Source organism: Terrapene carolina, unplaced genomic scaffold, assembly GCF_002925995.2.
Source record: "Terrapene carolina triunguis isolate 2854851 unplaced genomic scaffold, T_m_triunguis-2.0 Scaffold26, whole genome shotgun sequence".
Lineage (NCBI taxonomy): Eukaryota > Metazoa > Chordata > Testudines > Emydidae > Terrapene > Terrapene triunguis.
The window spans coordinates 2,266,813-2,292,636 of NW_020664377.1; the positions used below are offsets into that span (position 1 = coordinate 2,266,813).

The 25,824-nt window shown below is 39.9% G+C and overlaps 1 protein-coding gene across 6 annotated transcripts in view; it reads right to left on the bottom strand.

Moving 5' to 3' along the window:
* Positions 1 to 25,824, bottom strand: part of LOC113406346 (peripheral plasma membrane protein CASK) — a 406,853-nt gene that overhangs the window by 68,230 nt on the left and 312,799 nt on the right. For all 6 annotated transcript variants that reach the window (XM_026650702.2, XM_026650698.2, XM_026650696.2 and 3 more), the window contains one exon: positions 1,151 to 1,228. In XM_026650702.2, the coding sequence (XP_026506487.1) occupies positions 1,151 to 1,228 (78 nt within the window). The remainder of the gene's footprint in view (positions 1 to 1,150; positions 1,229 to 25,824) is intronic.

Sequence of the window (25,824 nt, forward strand, 5' to 3'; positions counted from 1 at the left end):
CAGTTTTCCCTAATTGAGCAACCTCAGTGTGGCCCCCACCCTGGTCACAAAGGCATTCAGGTATAAAATGTGCTGCAGGGCTCAGAGGCATTTGTCAGTGGACCTGTCTGCTCCCTCTAACACAGGGAGAACCCCTTTGCTTGCATTGTACTGTATGGCCAGCTCCCCCTACACAGCTCACCACTTCTTCACTGCTGTAGGGAAGCTGAGTAATGCTCTCTACAGAGTTGGTAGGGGTGCCTCTTTGTGGGCCCTCTACCTCCTTTTCTCTGCCTGTAGCTGCAAGCACAGGCTCCTCTGAGAGGCTCCTGACCTGAAGAGGCTCTAGGAGCAGTTAACCTTCCAGACTCTGCTGTGCCACTGATACTTCTTGGGGCCAGGAACCAGCAGCCCCCAATCTACTCCATACTCCAGAGAAGCATGAGTGTGGCTGGATAAGAGCAATTTGATGGAAGGTATATAAGACTGATGTGGGGAAGTGGGAGAAGGGATAGATTTGGATGGACAAAGACATAAAATGTCTCACCGGGTAAAATTGTGAGGGTTGCTCAGAAGGTATACCTGGGCTGTTAAAGTCTGCCAGTCTGGCACAAAGACATGTTTCAATAAAAAGTAGTTAGGGAAACAGGAGAGAAACCTTCCAGGGAAATGTCAGTGTGACTTTTTGAGTCATATGTCCTACTGCTCTGCATCTGATTTCCCTCCTCCCCGCTTTTTGGCATTAAACTAACTTTTGTTGCAGATACAATAAATAGCAAGCAAATCTGGATTAGATTAATAGACATTTCTAAAGAAAAGTGTTATTTGAGAAATTATACAAGCTTCAAACTTTTGCTGTATTCAAACCCACTGAATATAAAATATATGCAAATGAACACACTTGTCCAAGGACAAAGCTCCTCTTTTTTATATCCCTACTGACAAGTCAGAGGTTATATGATGAGGCTTCATAATGAAAACATTCCTTATAGTCTGGGAAATGATACATTTACAAAGCATGCCATATAACCAAGGGTAAAAACATTTTCACAGTCAGGCAAATTTAGGAGCCAGACTAGAGCATCGGCACTGTATCTATGATGAAATAATTTCACATTAAACAAACAAAATAAAAGTCTGAAAGTCTCAAATGCATTTCAAAACCACTTACCTCTTTGGCTCTCTGTACAGCATCACTTGGAGGATTCCTGATTTGTGGTGAAGATTTTGTGTTAATTTTATCATAAAGCTGAAATCAAAAGGAAATAGAATACTGTAATCGTGTGCTACTTTGTTAGTGTTCAACATAACTGAATCCAACAGCCTATATAGAATAACATGGTTAAAATATCTGTGTTAAACTACAAGCCTCACAGTGTTTTATGTACAAGTTTAGCAAACAAACTATTTAAAAAAAAAAAAATTTTCTGAACACAGTGCCATCCATTCAAAATGTACAGGATATCATGGGAAAGTTTAGAGAGGTTGTGGGATTTTCTGTGCTTCCCATGCATTTTCAATAGGAGACTCTGGGAACCACAACAACACTTGTGCAAATATTTCTGTGAACTTTGAATAAGTGGCACTATAACTCATGATAAATCATACATTCTGTTAAATATTTTAAATTAATCCAGAATTCTCACTTTTCCCAACAAATCAAATGCCAAGTACTCCAAATATTATACAAATTTTAACTAAAGTTCATAGCATGAGAGAATGCACCTTAAGACAGAAAAGCTTTTCAAATTAATTGCTACAGAAAGGCAAGTCTTGGGAAAAGTGCAAAATTACTCCTTCCAGGAAGGAATGTTCAAACAAAGGATTATCCTCTCTTTACCAGGATTTTCTATCAACAGTATCAATATCAGCATGTTTAAATATGAAATCAAAGACCTTCACTTCTCATCTATTTTAGAAAATATTTTTGAAAAACCTAAATAAAAAAAATACAAAGACAAGAAAGAGCTGACTACCTACGTTCAGCCCTCCCAAAGTGTGCCTGGTTTAAGGGAATAATCATATATTTCAGAAATGAATAAGCCATATATTTAATTCCTTCAACCTGAAGCATTCAGTATGTCGTATTTGCTTTAAACACAGTACAGAGATCTTTTCTGAATAATCCCCAGCTCCATCAGATTACTAGTATAGAATGTGACTTTGTAAACAGAAATGATCCAGCATATTTTAAATAGATTTTTAACGAAAGGTGCCTTCTTATAAATATAGGAAAGTACTCTACATTTACAAACCTACAAAATACATGAAGTCGTGGTATTAGGCACAGGCGCTGGCTTCCTTCTTGCCCCAGGGGGTGCTCAACCACTGCTCCGCCCCAAGCCCTCACTCCACCCCACCTCTTCCCACCCCTGCTCCACCCCCACCACCTCTCTTCCTGCCCAGTTCCACCCCCTCCCCCAAGTGTGCCCTGTTCCCACTCCTCTCCCTCCCCCCCAGCACCTCCTGCACAGCTAATCTTATGGCCCTGGTATCTGGCTGCTCAAAATTAGCAGACAGCCTATTTGCCTCCCTGCCTCGCTCCTGTGGAAACTTTGCCTCACAGATATTACTGAGCACACAGCAAGCAGCTATAACCATGGGGATATTACTTTCAATGAGGTCTAATGAGCAAATTGTGCCAGCGACTCTTTAAATGGCCAAAGGCCCATTCAACCACCATTCTGCACTTGTTGGAGCCCATTGTTGAGCGACCCTTGCTGCTGTCCAGGTGTCTGGTGTCCGGCTCCATGAGCCATGGGAGTAAGGGGTAGTCAGGGTCTTCCAGGATCACTGCTGGCATGTCACCAACGGTTATTTTGTGTTCCAGAAAGAAAGTCCCTGCTTCCTGCTTTCTGAACAGACGTGTGTTCTTAAAGATGCGTGTGCATGCCCCTTCCCGGAGCATCCCACCTTGATGTTGGTAAAACACTCCGGTGATCCACCAGTGCTTGCAGCACCATTGAAAAGTATCCCTTTCTGTTTATGTACTCTTTCGCAAGGTGGTCTGGTGCCAAGCTAGGGATATGCGTGCCATCTATCGCCCCACCGCAGTTAGGGAACCCCATTACGGCCAAACCATCCAGTATCTCCTGCACATTGCTCAGAGTCACTACCCTTCTGAGCAAAAGGCAATTAATGGCCCTGCTTGGATCACTACTTGGATCACAACAGGCCCTACAGTGGATTGACCAACTCCACATTGATTCCCCCACTGATCAGTAGCAATCTGGCATTGCAAGCTTCTACACAGTGTTCACCACTCGCTTTTCCAGTATCAAAGCAGGTCTCCTTTTAGTGCAGGGCTGGGGAGAGCTCCGCACACAGTTTCTGGCAAGTGGCCTTGCACATACAAAAGTTCTGCAGCCACTGATCGTCGTCCCATAACTGGATAACAATGCGATCCCATCAGTCACTGCTTGGTTCCCAGGACCAGAAATGGCACTCCACTGCATTCAGCTGCTGCGCAACTGCCAACGGCAACTGGGAATTGTTTTGTTCTATGGTTTCCAGCAGGGCTGCTTGAAGTACATTGCCATGTTCCATGCAGCAGTTCCCCTCCTAGCTCTGGAAATACTGCAGGATAAGGCATGTGATATTTGTAATGCTCACAATAGTGCACAGCAGAGCGCGGGCCATGCTTCTTGGGATATGGCATGTGTGTGGCTATGCCAGCCTTTCGAAAAAAAGGCGCAAAATATTATGGGTTCCAGTTGAAATCAGGGAGCCAGGGAGAAAACTGCATCATGGGACATTGAAGCCATGTTCCCAGTCCCCGCTGGGAGGCATTGCAAGGTCTTGTCAAAACCCCCTGCGGCGAGTTGCACTGTGGTATAGCTGCTCACAGTGCACTGGTGTGGACAGGCACTACTGACTTAGTTACTACGGCGGCTGGATGTCGACTTAACTGATGTCGACTTAAGTTTGTAGTATAGACATGCCTCTAGTCTTTGCAGTCTAGATAACATTCTTTTATCATAGTTTGTGTAATTCTATGCCTGTCACATACTTTACAGAAAATGCATTTGAGAAAGGTTTTTAGGGTGTTAAAAAAATGTCTGGATGCTATTTTGCCCATACTTTTCCCCTTTGCTTCTCAAGTGTGAGTCAGAGAAAAAAGGTATGCAATTTTTAGAGGTTTTAAAACCTAATATAGCTTTTTTATGAATAAAAATGTCATGACTTAAAATTCTATTATCGGAGGGTTTTCCAGGTCTAGAACCAAGTGCTGTGCGCTCCACTGGAAAGCTGCGAATATTCTCTTTGCCAGACTAACTTGATCAATCTTTCTTTGATAATGTAAATAATTCTCTAGACAAGGGAAATGTTGTAGACCGAATACATCTGGACTTCAATAAAGCATTTGATACAGTGCTACATGGGAAATTATTAGTAAGACTGCAAGTCTGTCAAGGAGGTCACGGATTCCGTGATTTTCCGTGACTTCTGCAGCAGCCGGTGCTGGCTCAGGGGCTGCCTGAGCTGGTTTGGATGTGTGGAAGGGGGCTCAGGGATAGGGGCAGGGGGTGAGCACTTACCTCAGGGAGGAGACTCCCCAGCTCCCACTGGCATAGATGGAAAAGGGGGCAGGGGGCTCCACACACTGCCTGCACCCGCAGGCCCCGCTTCTGCAGCTCCCATTGGCTGTGGTTCCCAGCCAATTGGAGCTGCGCCTATGGAGCCTGTGCTTGTGGCAGGAACAGCAGGAGCCTCCCTGTCTGGAACTGCGGGGACACACGGAGCCTGGTAGGGAGCCTGCGAGCCCCACCAACCCCCCCCCCCAGCACCAGCAACACGCCCTTTCCTCCCCCCAGCACCAAACAGGGTCCCGGGCCATGCCCCCAGCACCGCCACCCTATGACTCCCCCCAAGTTTTAGTTAGGGGTATATAGTGAAAGTCATGGACAGGTCACAGAGAATTTTTGCTTACTGCCAGTGACTTGTCCTTGACTTTTACTAAAAATACTCATGACTAAAACATAGCCTTAATTATTAGTTACGATGGAGAATATGGGGATTAGTACAAGAATTGTAAGGTGGGTAAGGAACTGGCCAAAAGGGAGAGGACAATGAGTAGTGCTGAAAGGGGAGCCATTGGGCTGGAAGGAGGTTACTAGTGGAGTTCCTCAGGGACTGGTTTTGGGACTGATCTTATTTAATATTTTCAATAGTGACTCTGACACAAAAAGAGTGTGCTAATTAAATTTGCTGATGACACAAAGTTAGGAAACATTGTCAATTTGGAGGAGGATCAGAATATCTTACAGGAAGAACTGGATGACCTTGGGGACTAGAGAAATAGAAATGGGATGAAATTTAATAGTACAAAGTGCAAGGTCATGTGTTTAGGGATTAATAACAAGAATTTCTGCTGTAAGATGGGGGGCTCTTTAGTTGGAAACAACAGCAGAGGAGAAAAACCTTGTGTATTAGTTGATCACAGGGTGAGTGAGTATGAACCACCAATGTGGTATAACTGCAAAAAAGACAAATGCAGTCCTAGGATGTATCAGGTATTTCCACTAGAGATAGGGAAGTATTAATGCCATTGTCCAAGACACCGGTAAGACCATTCCTGGATTACTGTGTCTGATTCTGGTCACCCATGTTCAAGAAAGATGAATTCAAATTTGGAACAGAGGAACAGAAGGGCTACTAAGATGATCAAGAGAATGGAGGGCCTAGCTTATGAGAGGAAAGTGAAAGAGATTGGTTTGTTTAGCCTAGCAAAATGAAAGCCGAGAGCAGTTATGACTGCTTTCTATAAACACATCATGGGGGCAAACTTCAGGGAAGGAGAAGAGCTTTTTAAGCTAAAGGACAATGTTGAAACAAGAACAAATGGGTATAAACTGGCCAGGAGTAAATCTAGATTAGAAATTAGAAGTCTAAGTTTCTAACCATTAGAGGAGTGAGGTCCACTAGGAGTAGTGTGGGCAAGAAACTTAACTGGTTTTAAGATGGAGCTTGGTAAGTTTATAAGAGATCATATGACCTGGTTGCCTGTGATAGCAGGGGACTGGATTCAGTGACCCAGGAAGTCCCTTCGAGTCTATGTTCTTAGTTACAAAGTTATAAAGATTTGCACAACTGTGTATATTTACATTTTGAGGGTAAAACAACTTGATAAGACCTGGCTGTTTTTCAGTTTTATTTAAATATATATGAACATATGCATAACATAATTTATATTTAACAGTGTAAGACAAACACCCACCCATCACCTAACTTCAGCTGCCCTTCCTTATAGATTTTAAATTTATCTCCAACAAAGATTAAAATAATGATTAGATATTTATTCAAGAGATTAGTAGCGGATGTGTTCTTGTTTTAGCTGCACTAAAAGATTTGATAATAAAGCGACCGCTAAAATAAGAGTACAAAATGATATACATCTTTAAAAATATGAAATGAAGCAGCATTGGGAAAGGATGCTATTTTGTTTCACAATAACCCAAACAGAAGAAGGCGCCTGCTTCCTTTTTCTGCTTTTTAATTACTAATCTGTTGGGGATGAAATCCACTCCACCTACATAAAGCGTGAGCAATGAGATGTTATAAGGGTGGAGTACAAGAGCATGTGAGATTTCTCAAATTCACACCAAAACCATGGCTAGGGTGACAGGCTGCAGCAAAGCCACAGCAACTAATATTCCATCCACCTTATTATCTGGAACAAGCTCTGCAGCACCTTCAGGATATTTGCATGTGCTGTTGGATCAAGTAGATCAGTTTGTACAACCATTTCATGGCTCCTGCTCTGGCCTACCCCTACCATGACCACGACAGCCTGGCCAATATGGGCTGGTGCGGTGATACATTCCATGGTATGCAGTGTGCAATGGTGCAGATAGCCTACTGCCTTCACTATGGATGTACACAGACATTTAGATATGCTTTATTGCATTTCATTGTTGCAGGTTTATTACTATTATTTTTGAAAATTAAAACTATAATAGTTTAATCAAAATGTAAGCATCACTGCTAGTTATTTTTATTCCTTAATTTTTAAATACCTTATTTATTTATTTTTTTTACATATGTTCTTCCCTTTTACATATTATATTACACACACAAACAAGCATATACATGTACACACTTCTACTTTCAGCTGTTATTTTTAGGACATGAAAAAAAAGTAACAGACTGGTTCTGAAAGTGGTCTCTAAGTTTTCACGTGGCAATGCACACTCAGATATTTGGAGGGTAGAATCAAATCCTTTATTTGTTTCAGATCTCTGACTTTCAACTCTAATAGCCAGACTGCTAGATTTGGGCAGAAATTTGTTGCATTTATGAAATTACGTGTGGTCAGAAAAACACATTAAGCCCCATCAACAATAACTATTCCATACTGGCCACAGAAATGGGTGAGAAGCTTTCAACCAGATAAGAACATGAGTCTGCAAGAGACAGCAGGGTGTACAGTATGCAGTAAAGCAGCAGGAGCCTGAGTCAGAGAGCATTAAAGTCGTGCCTCATCCATATCTGAAGATATTTTCCAAGAAGCTTCCCACTACTGCGTAAGGAAATGAGTAGACTAGCTACCCCTTTTATGAAGAGTTAATCAGAGTAATGCATTGCAGTAGCTTCTGCTTTACAGTCCATTATTATCTAGCCCTCACAAGTTTAGGAAGTATTTGCTGAAGTATCGTTAAAAGTTAACCTGCAATAATATTTCAGTAATGGTGAGCACGGAGTATTACAATGCAGATTAACTTCTAATAATACTTTGTAAATATGTTTACTGTGAATCAATGTGTTCCAGCATCCACTTCAATTGTGGATGTTCTCTAACTAGCTCTTCACAGAAACATTGGCTTCTGAAGCAGTGGCCACTTACAACCACCTTATGCTTTAGAAATGTATGGTCCAATAATCTGCCTTCAAAGGTATGTGGGCTAATGGTCATGAACAAAGATATTGTTTCCTTGATTTAAATATAAAGAAATTACCCTCACATGAACAGTTTTATAATTTGCAAACTGTACAAGAAAATCTCTGTAGACTACTTTTGTGACACACCTTATAGATGAACATTAATAAACTGCTTCTTGATTTACTCACACTGGCACAGAAAAGACTGTTTGCAGCTGTGCTACAGGGGATTTATCCACAGGGGAAGGCAGGTGTTTGCTCCATCACCTTCTCTTGGAGGTTCTGCAATGGTTCAAACTGTGCCGGGGGCTCCATAGAAATATCACCACTGGAGGCTCCCCAGGGAATGCATTGAACCAGTGCATTCTTAGCTGCCTGATCATGCCCCCTTCTTCAGCCAGTGCCACCCATGTTTGAGGTGTGCTAATCAGGTCTGGACTCCCAGCAAAGGAGGAGTTACGGGTGCCCTTCCAGTGTGCTTTCTATCACTGGAACCTTTTGTTTTGGAATCTGACAGGGAGTTTTTATACTACGTTTCACTAATTTTGCCTAGCTCTAGGGATGATATTTAACAAAACCTGTGCATTCTGAACACTTCAAGACCTAATTGCATACAACATTTCAGCATCAGGCTTTTAAAAACATGTTCAAGTCTTAAAACCTAATGTTATTTAAAGAAGGCTGGTCAGGCACTCATTTCTAGATTACTGCATGCCTCATGGACGACTTCTCCGTTTGTTGAAGCACCTTTTTGGCAATGTTCACTTTAACAAACTCTCTCTAGCTTTGATTCTTCCCTGTTAAGTTTCTGATTTGGATAATTATCAATTACACTGCTCTACAGCCAAAATGCTTCTGAAATAAATGTAGTCAAACTTTACTAATTCTGGGTCACTGAGAACGAAAATGATGCTTAAAATTGTTGACTGGCTCTAGTTTTCAAGATATGCTATTGGGTCAGTATATACGACCCTTGACTTGGGAATGGCGGAGGATAAGTGAGTTATAAAGGGAAGAGATCTCAATTTAAACCAGAAATGACTAAAATACATCTTTGACTGGATCTATGAATAAATCTATGACTGGGTTTGGACAGTACTTGCTTTTTAGGCAAAACAATGAATGATGCAATCTGAAGCTGGTATTGCGTCATACATGATATGAATTGCATCATGTTATTCCTAGAAGTCATGGATGACGCAATCATAACGAAGCTTACATCACTCTGCTGAACAAATTGCCCTATATCAGCTCTAGAAATCATACAGTGTCATGCTCTCTTATTTGTCAGTGTTTGATTTTGCAAAGGGACACATTTCTGTTTAGCCAAAGTGAGCAGAGATGCCTCGTACTTGTGTGAACAGTGCAGATAACTTCTGCTATGTTTGTGGTGAAGTGACTTTTGCATCACAAAAGCGCAGTATAACCACTATGGTTAAGAAAGCCTATCACCTTTATTTTGGCTGCAAAATTGGAGATCAGGACAAGAGGTGGGCCCCACACATATGCTGCAACACTTGTGCAACAAATCTTCGCCAGTGGTTGAACAGGAAAAGGAAATCTATGCGTTTTGCAGTGCCAATGATTTGGAGAGAGCCAACAGATCATACCAGCAATTGTTATTTCTGCATGGTGCCTCCAGTTGGGAAAGGTGTGTCAAAGAAGAAAAAGTGGACTGTGCATTATCCAAACATTCCATCAGCTATACGCCCAGTACCCCACGGAGAAGGACTACCGGTTCCTGATGCACCAGAATCATTCTCACTTGAGTCAGATGAGGAAGAGGAAGAGGATGAAACTTCTGGTCCTGAACCATCAATGTCACAGGACCCACATTTTCTCCCATCCTCCTCCTCTGAACCACACCTCATAATACAAGGTGAACTGAATGACCTTGTCAGGGATTTGGAACTACCCAAGAGTAAGGCAGAGCTGTTGGGCTCCAGACTACAGCAGTGGAATCTCCTGGCAAGTGATGTTAGGGTTTCCATGTTCCGTGACTGTCAAAAGGATCTTGTCCCATTCTTCTTCATGGAAGGTGATCTTGTAGCCTGCAACAACATCTATGGTGTGATGGCAGCCCTCAACATCGTTCACGATCCAGATGAGTGGAGACTGTTCTTTGATTCATCGAAGACGAGTCTTAAAGCTGTTTTACTGCATAATGGCAATGTTTTGCCATCAATTCCAGTTGGTCATGCAGTCCATATGAAGGAAACCTATGACAACATGAAACAACTTTTGAAGTGCATAAACTATGACCAACATCAGTGGCAGCTTTGTGGCGATTTGAAGGTTGTTGCTCTCTTGCTTGGTCTGCAGACTGGATACACAAAGTACTGCTGTTTTCTCTGTGAATGGGATAGTCGTGCAAGAGATTCCCACTACATCAAGAAAGATTGGCCATTCCGACAGTCATTGGAGCCTGGGTGGAAAAGTGCTCAGCATCCACCACTTGTTGAATCAAGGAAGATTTTGTTACCACCCTTACACATCAAGCTGGGTCTGATGAAGAACTTTGTCAAGGCCATTGACAAAACACAAGCAGCTTTCAAGTACCTCCGTGGAAAATTTCCAAGGTTAAGTGAAGCTAAGATAAAGGAAGGTGTCTTTGTTGATCCTCAGATTTGTGAACTTCTTCGAGATGATGCATTTGACCATGCACTGCGTGGCAAGGAAAAGATGGCATGGAAAGCCTTCCAGTTAGTGGTAATAAATTTTCTCGGAAACAACAAGGCAGACAACTACAGGTTGTTGGTGGAAAACCTCCTCAAGGCATACAAAAGCCTTGGTTGCAACATGTCACTAAACATACATTTTTTGCACTCTCATCTAGATTTTTTTCCACCCAACTGCGGAGCAGTGAGCGACGAGCACGGCGAGTGATTTCACCAGGACATTGCAACAATGGAGAAACACTATCAGGGCAAATGGAGCCCATCAATGCTTGCAGACTATTGCTGGACAGTGACAAGCAATGCTCCATTTAATGAATACAAGAGACAAGCCAAGAAGCGCAGAGTAGACACTGAATAGGACTAAACTATGTACATAATAGTTTTTTGCCTTATGTTTCATAATAAATTTTATTTATATAACCCTTTTGCTGATTTTTAAAGTGTTACATAAACAGGACAGGTGAAATATTATCCTGTAAAGCAACCATAAACACATGAAAAGACCTAGGTTTACAATTTATGATTAAAACTCTACTATCTACACAATATACATAGACATAAAATGTAAAAACTTAAATAGCTTAGAAACAGTAGCCAATCAGTTGTTTTAATTGTCATATTTGAATTCAGCACATCAAAATACATAATAGCACATTTTATCTCTGAAGCAGACGACTTCTCAAAAATTGTAGACCAGTGTTATTGACTAACAAACGTTTTCCTTAAGAGTATCTATTCCCCCCCATCTACTATAAAACTGTTTTTCTTCCAAGTTTGTATCAAATGTGATTATATTAACTGTTTCAGATTTTTAAAAAAATGTCTGTATGTACACACATATATACACTTTCAAAACACATCCCACTCATTCAGAATGGTGAACTCATTTTATACACATTACTCAATTCCTGCTACATACAATCTTCTTGCCCCTATTCTATATACCACATGCTGACAATAAAACACATCTTGAAGTTGCAAAGAACTCCTTTTTCTCTTGGCAATAGAGTATCAACTCTCCCCACCTCTCAACTCTAGCCAACCTAAGTGGTCATGAATATGCAACTGAACCTGAGGTAGTTCTCTTTTATGGCAGCAACAGAGCTACCTTTCCTTGTGATGACGGTCCCATTTACCCAATTTTTAAAACTTAGACAAAAATATACAGTATCTATTTCGTCTTATTTGTATTTGTCCTTGTATAAAAATCAGGATCACAGAAGACTATAAAACAAATTGCACTAAAAACTGTTAAATTCTGCTAAAGCAGTAGCAAACCCTCTTTCACTGGGTCATATTAATGTCAGTTACTTAGTGATCATAGTCACAAATGCAAAGGAATAGTACTGTTCTCTAACAGAGTAAGATATTAAAGTTTACATTCAAGTAAGTAGAGGGCACAGTAAATTTCAAAGTACAGAGTACCTGTTAATACCTGGAGCATGCTACAAATCCTGAACGTCCCAATTGGGATTAACATTTAATTCTGAGAAATCCTAAGAGAATACAAAGGCATAAATAAATCAAACTATTCTGTATGCAAAATGTGGTTAAAGTGATACTGTCTGATCAAATTTACCCCAAATTTAGGTTCTGTAAAAATGACTTCTCATTTGTATTGTGTTGGTGGCCTAAAGGCTCCAAACAGGTTGGGGCCTCATTGTTCTAGGTCCTTTACAAAACATACCAGGCTTTCATAAAATTCAACACAAATAAACAATTTCATGGAAACATTTTCTATTAGAATTTGAATAGAGACATTTGTTTAAAAAAAATTGAATAAATAAATAACTGCACTATTTTGATAGTGCATGAGAACCTGACCATAAACAAAAGCCTTATTCCTGATTACTGAGGGAAATTAAAAAACAAACATTGTAGTTGTATTATTATTATTATTATTTTAAAGTAATTTCCATACAACCAGAGAGGGGAGATACACAGCATCATCCTATTTTTGCCCACACTCCTCTCACTCGTTCCCCTGGATAGACCCGGACCACAAGGAGAGGCCTCTGCAGAGTGAAGGGGAAGAATGTGCCATGAAGGCATGCAAACCCCCTCCCTCTGTTCCACACAAAAGTGGGGAGATTCACAGGCAGGTCCTTTTGAGGGTGGATCTTGGGGCATGATCTGGTCCATGATTTTGTTAATGTTCCTGAAACAAAATCTGATTGTGCACTTCCCCAATTTCCTTCATTCAAAGGCCTTTGCAAGAGAAAAATCATATGAACCCAGAAGATTCCGGAAGAATAATAAGGCTGACACTTTTTTCTGAAAGGCTGAGTAAAACCCCTTCAGCTGTTTTGGAGTTTACTAAAGATGATTCTCCCCTGCCCACCCCACACATACCAATGCCAATTTTTCTATTTTAAAAACTTAACTGCATGTTTATTTAAACAGGGCTACAGCAAAAATGACTGAAGACTGACATTTCATATAGGCACAGTCCCCACTGAGGAATATTGCCTTTAATTGGTTTGAAAAAAAAAAATCTGTTTTAATTTAGCAATAGATACTGGTTTGACCATTTGAAAACTGCATACCGATCACAGGCAGTAGATGTCCTTATCGCACATATGAGCACACAATTCACTAAGGGATGAGGTTTTGCCACTCTTTACATTTAGTACTTTACTGCATGTACTACTCAATGTGAGTAGGGGTGATGGAAGTATTCCCTACGTTTATTCTTGGTTCAAAGGACTTACAAGCTCCACCGAAGTCAGCGGAGACTGAAAGGTGCACTAGTTGATTACCTTACTTTTTTCTCCATACAACCTATAATTTAACCTATAATCAAAAGTCATAGGAAATTAAGTGAAAAAAAACTAGCAATAATGTAATATGACCAAGAATTAGTAAGTCAGGAAATTTCAAAAACAAAGGCAACGTTAACTCAACCAAGTCGCACTTTTCCTATTCTTTTTTCCCTGGTTAAATGTTAAGAATACATTACTCTGTTATAAAATGTTCTGTCTACAACATATAGCACAGAATGCACAATATGGTTGTTTTAAAATGCCACGGCAATTGCAACCTTAGGAATTCCCTAGATTTGAGTTCCTGACCTTACAATCTTAACATTTAATATTGGGCTTCTGTATTTACTGTACAGAAAATCAAAATTTACAGGATTAATGAGTAGCCCCCAAAAGGCTAGCAGTTGCAATCCATGCATTAGCAAAAAGCAGATATTTAAGGTAAACACAAAATTGTCATTATAGCAAGTTAACTGAAGGGTACTGTTTCTTAAAAACGCAAGAATTATTTTAACGAATTGTGCCTCTTGGTGCACACAAATACTGTGAAGAGGGTACCCACAACAAATTAATCTGTCCATGTCTGATGACTAACTCTGTCTCCAAGAAGTTTAAGCTTCTGACTGCTTGTCTGTATAAAAGGAGCTTGCTTCTTGGGGAGAAGGACACAGTTCACTTTCCACTTTCAAGCAAACAGTCTGAAATGGAAAGTTTTAACCTATCACTTCAAATTTGCAAAGATTCCTTTTAACTAGTAAAAAAAATTCCTTGCTCTACACAAAAGTTGTCATGTCATCTGGAGAAAACAAACATTTTAGTATCTTGAAAAATGAAGTCCACCACAGAATATAGGAATTTAGATTCACTGGCTGGTCTAATCTATAATGGAGTCATTCACAAGGGCAGATTAGGCAGTGGAATCATTAACTGTATTTTATCAGTCCAGAATCTGGAAGTTACAATGGCAGACCTGGAGAAGGTTTCCCTAGACTTGATACAATAGCAACCATGATGATGAAAGAAAATAAAAATCTGTTAATAAGAACAGAAGTTGTCTAAGAAATATTAGATTGAGTGTCCTGGAAGGAATTCAGTTAGAGATAAGCAAAATGTGTAGTATTGCCAACCCCAAGTGTTACAAACTAACGAGTTTTTAAAAAAACATATTTTAAAGTTCTTATTTGCTTTCTGGGCTTTAGGGTGCCCTAGTGTCACATTTTCAACCTTTTCTCTGCAACCACGAGGGCTAGATAACCTCCTTAAACATGAAAGCTGAGCTTCTAACCTAATCGTTTGTCTCCAGGAGTTGGGACTTTAAGAGAACCCCAAAATATTGAGACCCCCATAAGAGTTGGTAACACTATTTAAAATGACCTTGAGTGAAGCAAGATCCCTCTACAAATGGCATTACCACAGGAGTTGCCAAATTAAAGAACCAGCTATCCCATCTCTAATCTGTCCAGTCTGGTTACTGGAGGGATAATTAATGAGAAATATGAAATGAGATTCTAACAGAACTGTGGTGGACAGTTCTCACAGGGGCAGTTTTGGACACTGAAATGCTACCACTTCTAGAACTAGAAGACTAAAGTTTGAAGTAGTAATCTTGGCATTTGTTGTTTTTTTTTTTCCCCCTGTGACAGCATATAGCACATAAATCTGCAGAAACATCTGACTGTTTTGCAGAAGAATTACAGATATTGGACAAATTTCATTTTCTGTTATACCTGTGTAATTCAATGGAATTACTCTGCAGTTACATAGGTGAAATTAAGAGCATAATATAACCGTATGCTCATATAAAATTGGTTATGTTTGTCGTTTGATCCAGAGTGGGTGCAGTGTCCCACCCATATCTGTGCATGCTCCAATAAGGTACACATTAACTACAGATAAAAACTAAATGTTTATAAATTATATGTAGCTACAGACTAAATATTAAAACAGTAATACACAATATACAATACTTGGAAGGCCATTTCACAGTTTAGGGCTTGGACAACAAGGCTTCTGCCAATTCGGAAGAATTATTTTAATAAAAGGGTATGAAAAGGCCAACTCAAATCGAATCCATCCTTTAGGACATAAATATCCTTGTGAAAACAGTTTAAAGTAGAAAAAAGCCATGAGAAAGTCATCAACTGGAGGAGAACTTCATAGCAAAGCCAATTCTCTAGGTAGCTTTTAAATTAAGTAACCAAAATGGAGAACAGGCCATTTTCTTTTAAAATTATTAGGGCACTGAAATTACTTCGACATGAACAACTTATTTTCTCATGTTTTTTGAGCTTCAAGCTAGTAAGGATAGTTTAATATTTTGTTTACAAATTGCTAGAACTTTCACAACTATGCTAGTGCTACAGTACAACAATATTATAAGAATTTTAACTTCATTCATAGAAGCAAGATTTTTAATAGTATTCCTTTACAACTGTCTGTCTTCTTGTAAGTTTTTGTTCTTTATTCATTCTTCAAAATAATATGAAAACAAAGAAAAAAAATTAAACCTATTTCTTTATGTAGGAATGGGGAAAAACATTTTTTCCCCCCAAGGACCAGTGAAAGTTTTTACCTCCCAGAGACTTTGGTGTATCAAGATGACAGCAGACAGTATCTTTTAATCAGCAGCATCACAAACTTCTCTCAAGATGATCCATCCAGGAAGAACAGTGAGAAATCTCTTTAAGCTGAACTTGGATTGCATTCTGAAATCAATATTACATTTCTGGAACATCCTAACTTATAAAAATCTTCCAGGACCTATTTCCTGATGCCAAATACCTGAGATCACATGGGGCTACAAAAAATACTTATCTAATTTACTTAGGAAAAAGTAGAAAATGAACGATTCTACTTTCTTCGGTTGGAGAAGAAATTAATGTAAAAACAGAAAAATACACCTAAAGGCACATCTTATATACAAAACAGTGGGGACTGATTAAAACTACCCACTACCCCCATACTGCCCAGCTACACTGGAGGAAAGGCAGGAGGCAATGAATGTGGTTTAATTAGGCCACAATTTTATTAACTTAAAAGATGTGGGAAAACCTGCCAATAAATTGTACAATGGAGGTCATGATCATTCTCTTATCATTTCACATAATCCCCAACCTGATCCCAGCTATCCCGTTGCTGGGACCTTGCCACCCACCCCACCTATAAGGTTTAAGGAGATTTAAAAGGATGGGGGTTGGCTCTCCCTGTACCAGACTCAGAAGCTCTGAACCCTCTTCCCTTCTGAAGCTCCCTTAAGGGATGCTTTCCTTTAAATCCTTTTCCAGTACATTTTATCCAATGACTGTACCCTTCCATAACAAGTAGATGCACTTCTTTTTTCATATGGCTGATGTAGAGAAGCAACTACAATTTCACCTGAAGTTGATTGAGCCAGATGGCTACATCAAGAGCAGCAGAATTTATTTTAGCGATGCCTCCTTCATATTTATAAATTGGGCAGTAGGTGGTGATATGTTTGATGGCCTGTCGTGGGGATCCACACTCGAATGCTGGAGAGTCATTGATCTTCTATTTGTGCATTAGATGTCCATATCTATCATGGTTGGTTTGGATTCGGTTCAGAGTTGACCAAGATGTCCGTGGAAGATTGAACCCAGGAACTTTCTGTGTGGGATCCGGCACAAGATGCTTATTTTTAAAGTCTTGTTAAGCCCAATCTGCTTTCTAAGCCTCCTTCTCATCATTTAGCCTCATGCAATCAAGCTATGAATGTTCCCAGAAAGGCATGCGGGACTTAAGACGATGGGGGAGTGGGGGCGAGAGCATTGTCGAGGTCTTGGTGGATAGGAAGACATCTGTTTGCCTGGATTCGCTAAGCTTCGCAGAGTGTTGCGGCAGTTTGGCGAATCAGTGGGGGAATGATGTTAGAACAGTAGCCATGGTGTTGGAGCTGACTTAAGGGTTTCAGTGATGCACTGCATCACTGTATTCAGCTGGGTGTCAACAAGTTGTGTGTGGCTGCATCTGCTCCATACCAGTGCACGATATTCACACACTGAAAATCTACTACTAATTTTACATACTAAGTTGTGACATTATAATTTAATCACCCTGTGGGGAAGGTGAAAAAACCCACATCATTTCAGCCAATCTCACAGTGAAGGAAAAAAGGGGCGACTAGCGTAATGCCCACAGTGGGTCATGAAGGAACCCACTCTTTTCTTCAGATTTCATTTGTGGGCAGGGGAGTGCTGCCAGCTTGATACTGGTTAATGAGGGCTTCTTCGGGAGTGCATGAGATATAAATACCCCCCTCTCTTTCTTCCCGTCAGTGGGAGGGGCCAACCTGGTCCAGCCAACCATTTCCTACTCCTACCTGTTTTATTCGGGTAAACTTTTCTCTTCCTCCCCCTCTACTAGTAGTTGCACAGGGAGCCCTTAGAGAGGAGACAACCTCTCTTCTTCTGGCCAGCTGGACAATGACGAGCAGCATACAGTTGCGGTGAGCACACAGTAATGGAATACGGTTCAGGGCAAGTTTCAGATATAATATGTTTGTGGGTGGATGGTGATTTCCATCAGTTCTCTTTGTTCATCTCCACAACATAATCTGCCAGCTGAAGACTATTTGTTGTTTTCAGATTTAGCAGAATGCTGATATGATAGTGAGGACTACTATCACAATATTTGACCCAGCTGCAGTACCTGTTCACCCACAGTAAGAGGATTCTGCCTGGCTGCATTAAAACTACCAAAATTAAAGGGAAATCTAGTGGGAAGTGCAAAAGATGAATTCTGTATCATGTTTTAATTAACCCAAACAAACTATTATGCTGAACTTAGGTTCTAAGCTACAGAACACACTTCTGCAGTTTGAGACCTGGAATTAATTACTTATTATTTGACCATTTCCCTCTTTTGGTCAAGAACTCTGATCTTCAGCCCCCTTGGAGATTGATGCCTTCACAGAAGTACTTTCTCCAGAGTAACTAATCCTGAGGTTGGACGCACTAATTGTGCGTCACAGTAACTGACAGCTGGGACTTTATTCTCAGCCTTTGCTAAAAAGGCAATTACTCCCTTTAAACCAGGCTTTTGTCTCACTGAGCAGTGCACCTGCCTAGTCTATCATTTCAGCAGCCATGCTCTCATACGCCCGTCCTGGTATGACTGTGCTGCATACTATAGCCGCACCATCGATTAGAGTCCCAGGCTTATTTTTTAGAACTCTACCTTCTGCTCCTCTACACAGATGGTAGGGGCCAATGCAGCTGATCAAAGCCTCCCAAGGAGTTTTGCGCTTTTTCTCTATGGTACACATGTCAATTTGGGAGGGAGAGCATACCTTATATTCATATCTCTTGAATAGTGAAGTATTGTGTTATTGCTACACCACAAAGCTGGTCATAAGCCAGGGATTTAATAGATAGAAGATACTTTGACTGGAAATATTTCTCTCTTCTTTTTTTTTTTTTTTTTTAAGTGAAAACATACATTTTACCCGACACACGTGAAATTTTCTGCAAGAGACTCAACTCACAGTTAAAAAACATTGTTGGCTCTTGAAATAAGCTTAAAGTTATTAAGCCCTGCCCCAAAGCATCACAGTCATCTCCCAGATGATCCATCCAGGATGAGCAGTGAGAAATCTCTTTTAGCTGCACTTGGATTACATTCTGAAATCAATATTACGTTGTAAATTCATACAAAGCCTTTTTCAACTGAGTGAGAGAAGGTAAACACAAGTTTCCATTTTGAAAACAGGCGCCAAAAGAATGGTTTAAAACAATTTATCAGAGACCACATACATCAACGGTGGCAGTAGATTTACAAATAATGTGTGCAACTTAAAATGCATATGCTATTTGCAAAAGTACTGGAGCTTTTTCTGTACAAGAATTGGGAATCTAAATTTGACATACATTTTAAATATAATTAATTGTTAAAGTGTTATACAATATATAGGAGAGTTGCAAAGAATAAAAGCCAACAAGTAATATGACCATCATAACACATTTAAAAAAAACAGATTTCTATATCATTCCACCATGACATGCCCCTAGTGATTTCATGTAACTGTTTACACATCTACATTATTTTTTATGTAAGAAAAACTCCTCCGCTAGCATACACATTTCCACAAATTCATCATCAATCTTGTAAATTAGATGCTCATATGATGGAATTCTTGCTATTTCAAAGTACCTATATTTTACAGCTGGAGTGCATATACCCTTACACTTTTTCAGGATTTTCTCTATGCACAGACAAGACCAGCTACAATTTATTTTTAGAAACCATTTGTACTCCCAAATATTTGAAATGTGTTACTTTTTAAACAGAACAATACATGTGTTAAATGAATTCTTGGCTCAGAAATAGCAGAGACAGAGGTATTGTTTATGTATTCAACTACCACTGTTTGTGTAAGAGAAAATGGCACACTGTTAATTAAATGAACTCTAAGGAGTTTCAACTTCCATTCTACACCTCTCCCCTTTTTTCAGTTGTTCATAACCTTTTCAAACACATTCCTTTGGAGCTGAAACCTGAAACATTCCATAGGTTGGTCTCAGTCCAAAGGTGAACTTTTTTGGGGAGAGGAAGTTTAAGCAAACTGACCAAAAATTGATTTTCTTATTACAAACCACCCAAAAACAAACAAAACAAAAACAGCTGCTCTGGCCTCTCTCTCGACCAGGTTACACACATTTAGTATTTTCTATTCCTCTCTCTCTCAAGTTTAATGTATTGTCAGTGTATATCCTTGGATATATATAGGATATGCAATTTAGCCAAGTTTCCAAAACTACCCTAACTTTTGAAACTTTCTGACTTGCAATCTTGCTCTTATATCCTTAACTTGTATTCATGCCACATTTGTACATCAAAACACCCCACAAATACACCTATTTCTCTCAATTTCCTTCTATGTAGGTGTGATGGGGTATCTGAGCCTCACAATAGTGCCCTAAAGGTTAAAAAACCCACCCAGCTGCACCTGCTAGGCATGCTCACATTGGAGGCTGGGCTCAAATGGGAGAAGCTCACCTCAGTCTAGGAGAACAGCCTAGGGAAACAGATGCGTGCTGCAAGCTCCTGCAGAGAAACTGACAGGACTCCATAAGGCTAAGACCAGGCCCCACTGGCAAATCACCATACACCCTTCACCCCTCAGATGCTAGGAATAATGGGCTGTGGCTGATAGAAGGGGTCCTACCAAATTCATGGTTCATTTTGGTCAATTTCATGGTCAGAGGATTTAAAAAATCATAAATTTCATGATTTCAGCTATTTAAATCTGAAATTTCACGGTGTTGTAATTGTAGGAATCCTGACCCAAAAAGGAGTTGTGCGTGTGTGTGTGGGGGGGTTGGGAGGGGGGGGTGGCGGCCGCACGGTTATTGTAGTTGGGGTTGCGGTACTGCCTTCAGAGCTGGGCAGCTAGAGAGCGGTGGCTGCTGGCTGGGATCCCAGCTCTGAAGGCAGAGCCGCTGCCAGCAGCAGCAGCGCAGAAGTAAGGGTGGCATGGTATGGTATTGCTAACTTTACTTCTGCGCTGCTGCTTGTGGGGCGCTGCCTTCAGATCTGGGCACCTGGCCAACAGCTACCGCTCTCTGGCCGCCTAGCTCTGAAGGCAGCGCAGATGTAAGGGTGGCAATGACACAACCCCACTAAAATAACCTTGCGACACCCCTGTAACTCTCTTTTGGGTCAGGACGCCCAATTTCAGAAACACTGGTCTCCCCGATGAAATCTGTATAGTATAGGGTAAAAGCACACAAAATACCATATTTCACAGGATTTCAGGGTCTGTGACGCGTTTGCCATGGCTGTGAATTTTGTACGGCCCTAGTAATAGACGAAGACGCTCTGGAGCATGATCAGAAAGGACTCCTGGGGGAATCCAGAAGGAGACCAGTGGTGCGGCTGGAGGAACCGAAGCTGGGGTAAGAATTAGCCATGGAACAGGCGTAAGGGCACTGGCCCCTAGGCCACGTATCTGAACTATTATTCACAGGCTCCTGGGTTGGAAAACAGTGGAGCAGAGAGGGCCCAGGTTCCCCTACACCCAGCCACTAACTCTCACCACTACATGTTACAGACAAAATCACTGCCACTAGGCGATGCTGCCAGATTTGGACTTCAACTTCCCAAAAGTAGGACAAAAGTCATTGGTAGAGAGGAAGAGGTAGCAAGCCAGCTTATAAAAATTCATTATTTTAATTGCTTTCTTTCCCCAATAAATATGAATCTCCAATCTCAGAAGCAGTATATTTAGAGTTAGCTATTTCACTTGCAGAAACACTGTTTGGAAGAAACTTCTTAACATGATGTATGCTACATAACACTGCTGCACCTGTGATACAGCGCAGGGTAGTAATCTCTTAAATGTATTGAAAGAAACAAAATATGCACATTTTCTTTCACACTGTATGAAAATAACATTTATTTTTACTATTGTGCTGCACCACAGATTTGAACATCAAGGCACACTCATTTCGTTTAAATCTATTTTGATATTCAACTGGTGAATATTGGGGATTAATGAACAAAATGGACTAGTGGCTTTGCAGCAATGGCAAGTAGTTAAAGATTTTATAAATTTGATAATTTTTCCAGTTAAGAATTAAGTAATCTGAGACAGCAGCATTAAAATGTATATTTTGGGTATTTGGCCAAAGACGGTTGAAATGAACTATCAAGTGAACATTACTGTGAATAGAGCTGCAAGCTTTTTCAGCTATAATTTAAAGCAATCAAAATAATCACAGACACACTTTTTATTTCTTCTTTACTACATTTTCCCCCTTCCTGGGGCTCCTCCCATGCTCTTCTCCAGGTAGCCTTTTTCTCACAAATGTCTAATTCACTTTCCAATTCCTCCTCCCATTGTCTCTTTTGTATATACATCAGTATCTTTGTTTCAAGCCTATTTGCTTCTCTGTGGTCTTTCTGCATTTCTTCTCCCCCCAATAACCTCTTGATTAATTCAGACACCAGTGGCCCACTAAACAATGCGGCTCTCCCAGTACTCAACATAACAGACGATTCTGAACAACAGTGAGATAGCTGTAGTTGCACTAGGACACCTGTATAAAGACAAAGTGTAACTGGGAAAATCAATTCAGTCAGAATAAATTCCTGGTCCAAACCATAGTCTCGCTCTCTGTCTGAACCTTTGTTCAGCCAATCCTATGATTTTTTGGGGCCTGACATGATTTTTGAACAATTTGGGTTTGCAGTATAGCTTTAGAGGGGAAAAAAGTCACAGTCCCTGCACTGAGGAGCTTGCAATGTCCGTCCCTAAATGCGCAAAGGAAACATTTGGATGAACCTCTGTGCCTGCACAGAGCCCAGTTAAACTCAAAGGAACTCTGAGTACAGGTGAGCCAACAGTATGGGTTTCTGTAAATTTGGGATCTAAGGGCCCAATCCTGCAAACACTTATGAAAACCAAAGGGACTACTCATTATACTACATAGGGTTTGCAGGTTTGCCTTAAGTTAGATATGACAAGGATATAGGCAGTGGTGTTGTAGCTGTGTTGGTCTCAGGATATTAGAGAGACAAGATGGATGAGGTACCGTAGTATCTTTTATTGGACCAACTTCTGTTGGAGATAGAGGGAAGCTTTCGAGCTCTGTGTAAGCTCGAAAACGTGTGCCTCTCACCAACAGAAGTTGGTCCAATTAAAGATATTATCCCACCCATCTTGTCATTCTAATGACATAACAACAACACATAATGGACACAGGGAGAGATGACATCAGGCCAAGAGGGAGAGGTTAAATAAAATAATGCTAGTTTTGTTTTAAAATATATATTTTATAAAGTTAGATTTTATTAGGTCACGGCCTAGATTTTATGTTGATAAATGCTTTAGAAACCCAATAGATTAGAAAGAAATAATAGGGCTGAGAATCATTATAAATAAAATAACAGTCATACAGAGCTCCCTGCAGCTCCCATTGGCTGGGAATGGCGAACCGCAGCCATTGGGAGCTGCGGGCGGCCATGCCTGCGGACAGTCAATGTAAACAAACTGTCTAGCAGCCTGCCAGCGGATTACTCTGACGGGCCGCAGGTTGCTCACCACTGGTCTATATGTTTTATTGCTTTTTTTCCCTGTGCCAGAGAGGCACAATGGGGTTAGATTATAGTTCAGGAATTTTTTTACTTATCCATTTTAAAAAATGCAGGACAATCATTAGCCAAAACTGTAGGACTTTCATGTGTGAAAGTCTGAGCAATTTAAAGTGACATTCTACTTTACAGAACACCAAACACCAAAATAAAAGTAATGTAAATTAAATGAAAATCCAGGATTATAACTGGAATGTAGGGTATTGGTTACCAAGTGTTTATAACTTAACTTTCATGTGTTTAGGACATGCTGAACAGTTATTGTGATTTTTTTCTGTATGGTAGTTTAAATAAATTACCAAAATAAGTGACACTGGTGTGATTATATTGCATTATTTTGACAAATAAAATATTCATAATTTTGCATTTTTTTGGCGCAGAATTTGGGATTTTTTGGTGCAGAATTCCCCCAGGAGTAATCCTTGAGAGGTGATCTATACACAAATTATTTTTTAATAAAAAAAGCCTGGATTTTTAACCATCAAAAAAGATGGGAGGGTAGAAGCTCAAAGAAGTTGAAAATGAAGACCTTATAAATAATTATTATATTCAGTTGGGGAAAAAGTCTGTAAATATGGTCTTTACTATTTCTTTTCCTCTGTAGGGGGTAATTTGCACCGCTGCCTCAGACCCCATTTAAACTTTATGCTCCTAAACTCCAGATAAAACTTGCATTGCATCTAGTCATTGAATCTGAGGAAGCCTTCAAGCAACTCACTCTACTGCCTATCAACACCTCTTCTGAAGTAGCTGAAGGAGTAACCCCCACAATGTGAGGCTGGGAATGAAAAACAGACTAAGTTCCCCAAATAACTGTGCTGTCCTGCCAGTAGATCACATTTTGTTTTTGTTTTTAATTTTAAACACAAATATTTTCTATTTCCTTTCTACTGTGAACTTACAACTTAATGAAAGGATAACTTAAAGAAAAATAACAGAGGGTCCTGTGGCACCTTTAAGACTAACAGAAGTATTGGGAGCATAAGCTTAAAGAAAAATGTGTGTGTGTGCGCGCCCGCATTCCAGATGGGGTTTAGCAAGTGCCATTAATACAAGTGCTCTTGTGCCTCAAATTACACAAAAAAAGTGTATTAATGACCCACTTAAAACATGCCCTGTTTATGACATCTAACACATAAACAACATTCAAAGTAGTGAAAACAATCGCTGAACTAAAGCCTTTGAACCACACTAAGTGATTACATGGAGAACAAGAGTGCGGTTCCAATACAGAGCACACGAAAATAAGGTCAAGTTAATGAGAACAGATTCAAACATTGCCATTCAAGGTTAATCAGAATATACCAGTTTCTATTTTCTGTATTGTTTAGGAAATCCATTAGTAAAATGGTATTGAGGGATAGTCTCTCTCTCTGTTTCTTTTAAACTCAGGGATGAACACTAAAAACTCTTCTCTGGAAACAGAACTGATTGCTGCCACTTTATTTTTCACCAAAATGCACAATTTGGTAATATAGTATGCTCGGTTCAGAAAACATCATAATCTTGGTGATAAACATAAGCAGGGTTAAAAGCATTTTTAAATGCATAAATAGATTATAAAGTATGAATGATGAAAGCTAAATGACTACTGTTTTTGGAAGAGACTTTCAAATTTATTAGTGCTAACATCAGGCTGTGATTAGGGAAAAATAAACAAACAAAAAAACGTTAACAGTAAAAGACCAAACATAGTCTTCAAAAGTATACATTTATCAGAGGAACTCCGTAAATGTGCGGTATTAATGTTAATATTTCAAAGGAAAACTAACTACATAGAAGAAGAGATACAGGAGCAAGAACCCTTAAAATCAATGTACTTTATATATATATATATATATATATATGTATATGTATTATTTATACATATCAATGAAAAAACTCTGAAAGCAATAACATGGCTACAACTTACAGACCAATGTCAAGTACACACAGATACTCAGTAACACTATAATATATACATCAAGGCTATTCAATCTCTCACAAACTAATTTTTTATGTGATATACTAGCAAACAGGTTAATAAAGTTCCACTGAAGTTTATAGCAGTTTTTTCTATCACAGATATAAGTACAGAAACATAACACCACTTACCTTAAAGTTTGCAGATATAACACAAACTTCTTAGGTAAGTAATTAATAAACTTGCCTAGAACTATCTGGCTTAGGACAGACAGAAAGACACACACACACACAGACAAAGCTAGCAGCACAGACTGGCCCCAGACACACAAAAGCTGATATTGTTCTCCTGCTGAGTGAAAATTTCACTTGTAAATCGAATGACATCTGTATTCAGAATCACCCACAAAAGCTGTCCCTGAGAGGTGACCAAACTGCTTGACTCAACAAGAGACAGATTTTACTGGTAGCCTTCAATGCAGGCAGCTGTATAATGGCAGCTTCTGGTTTTACCTTCT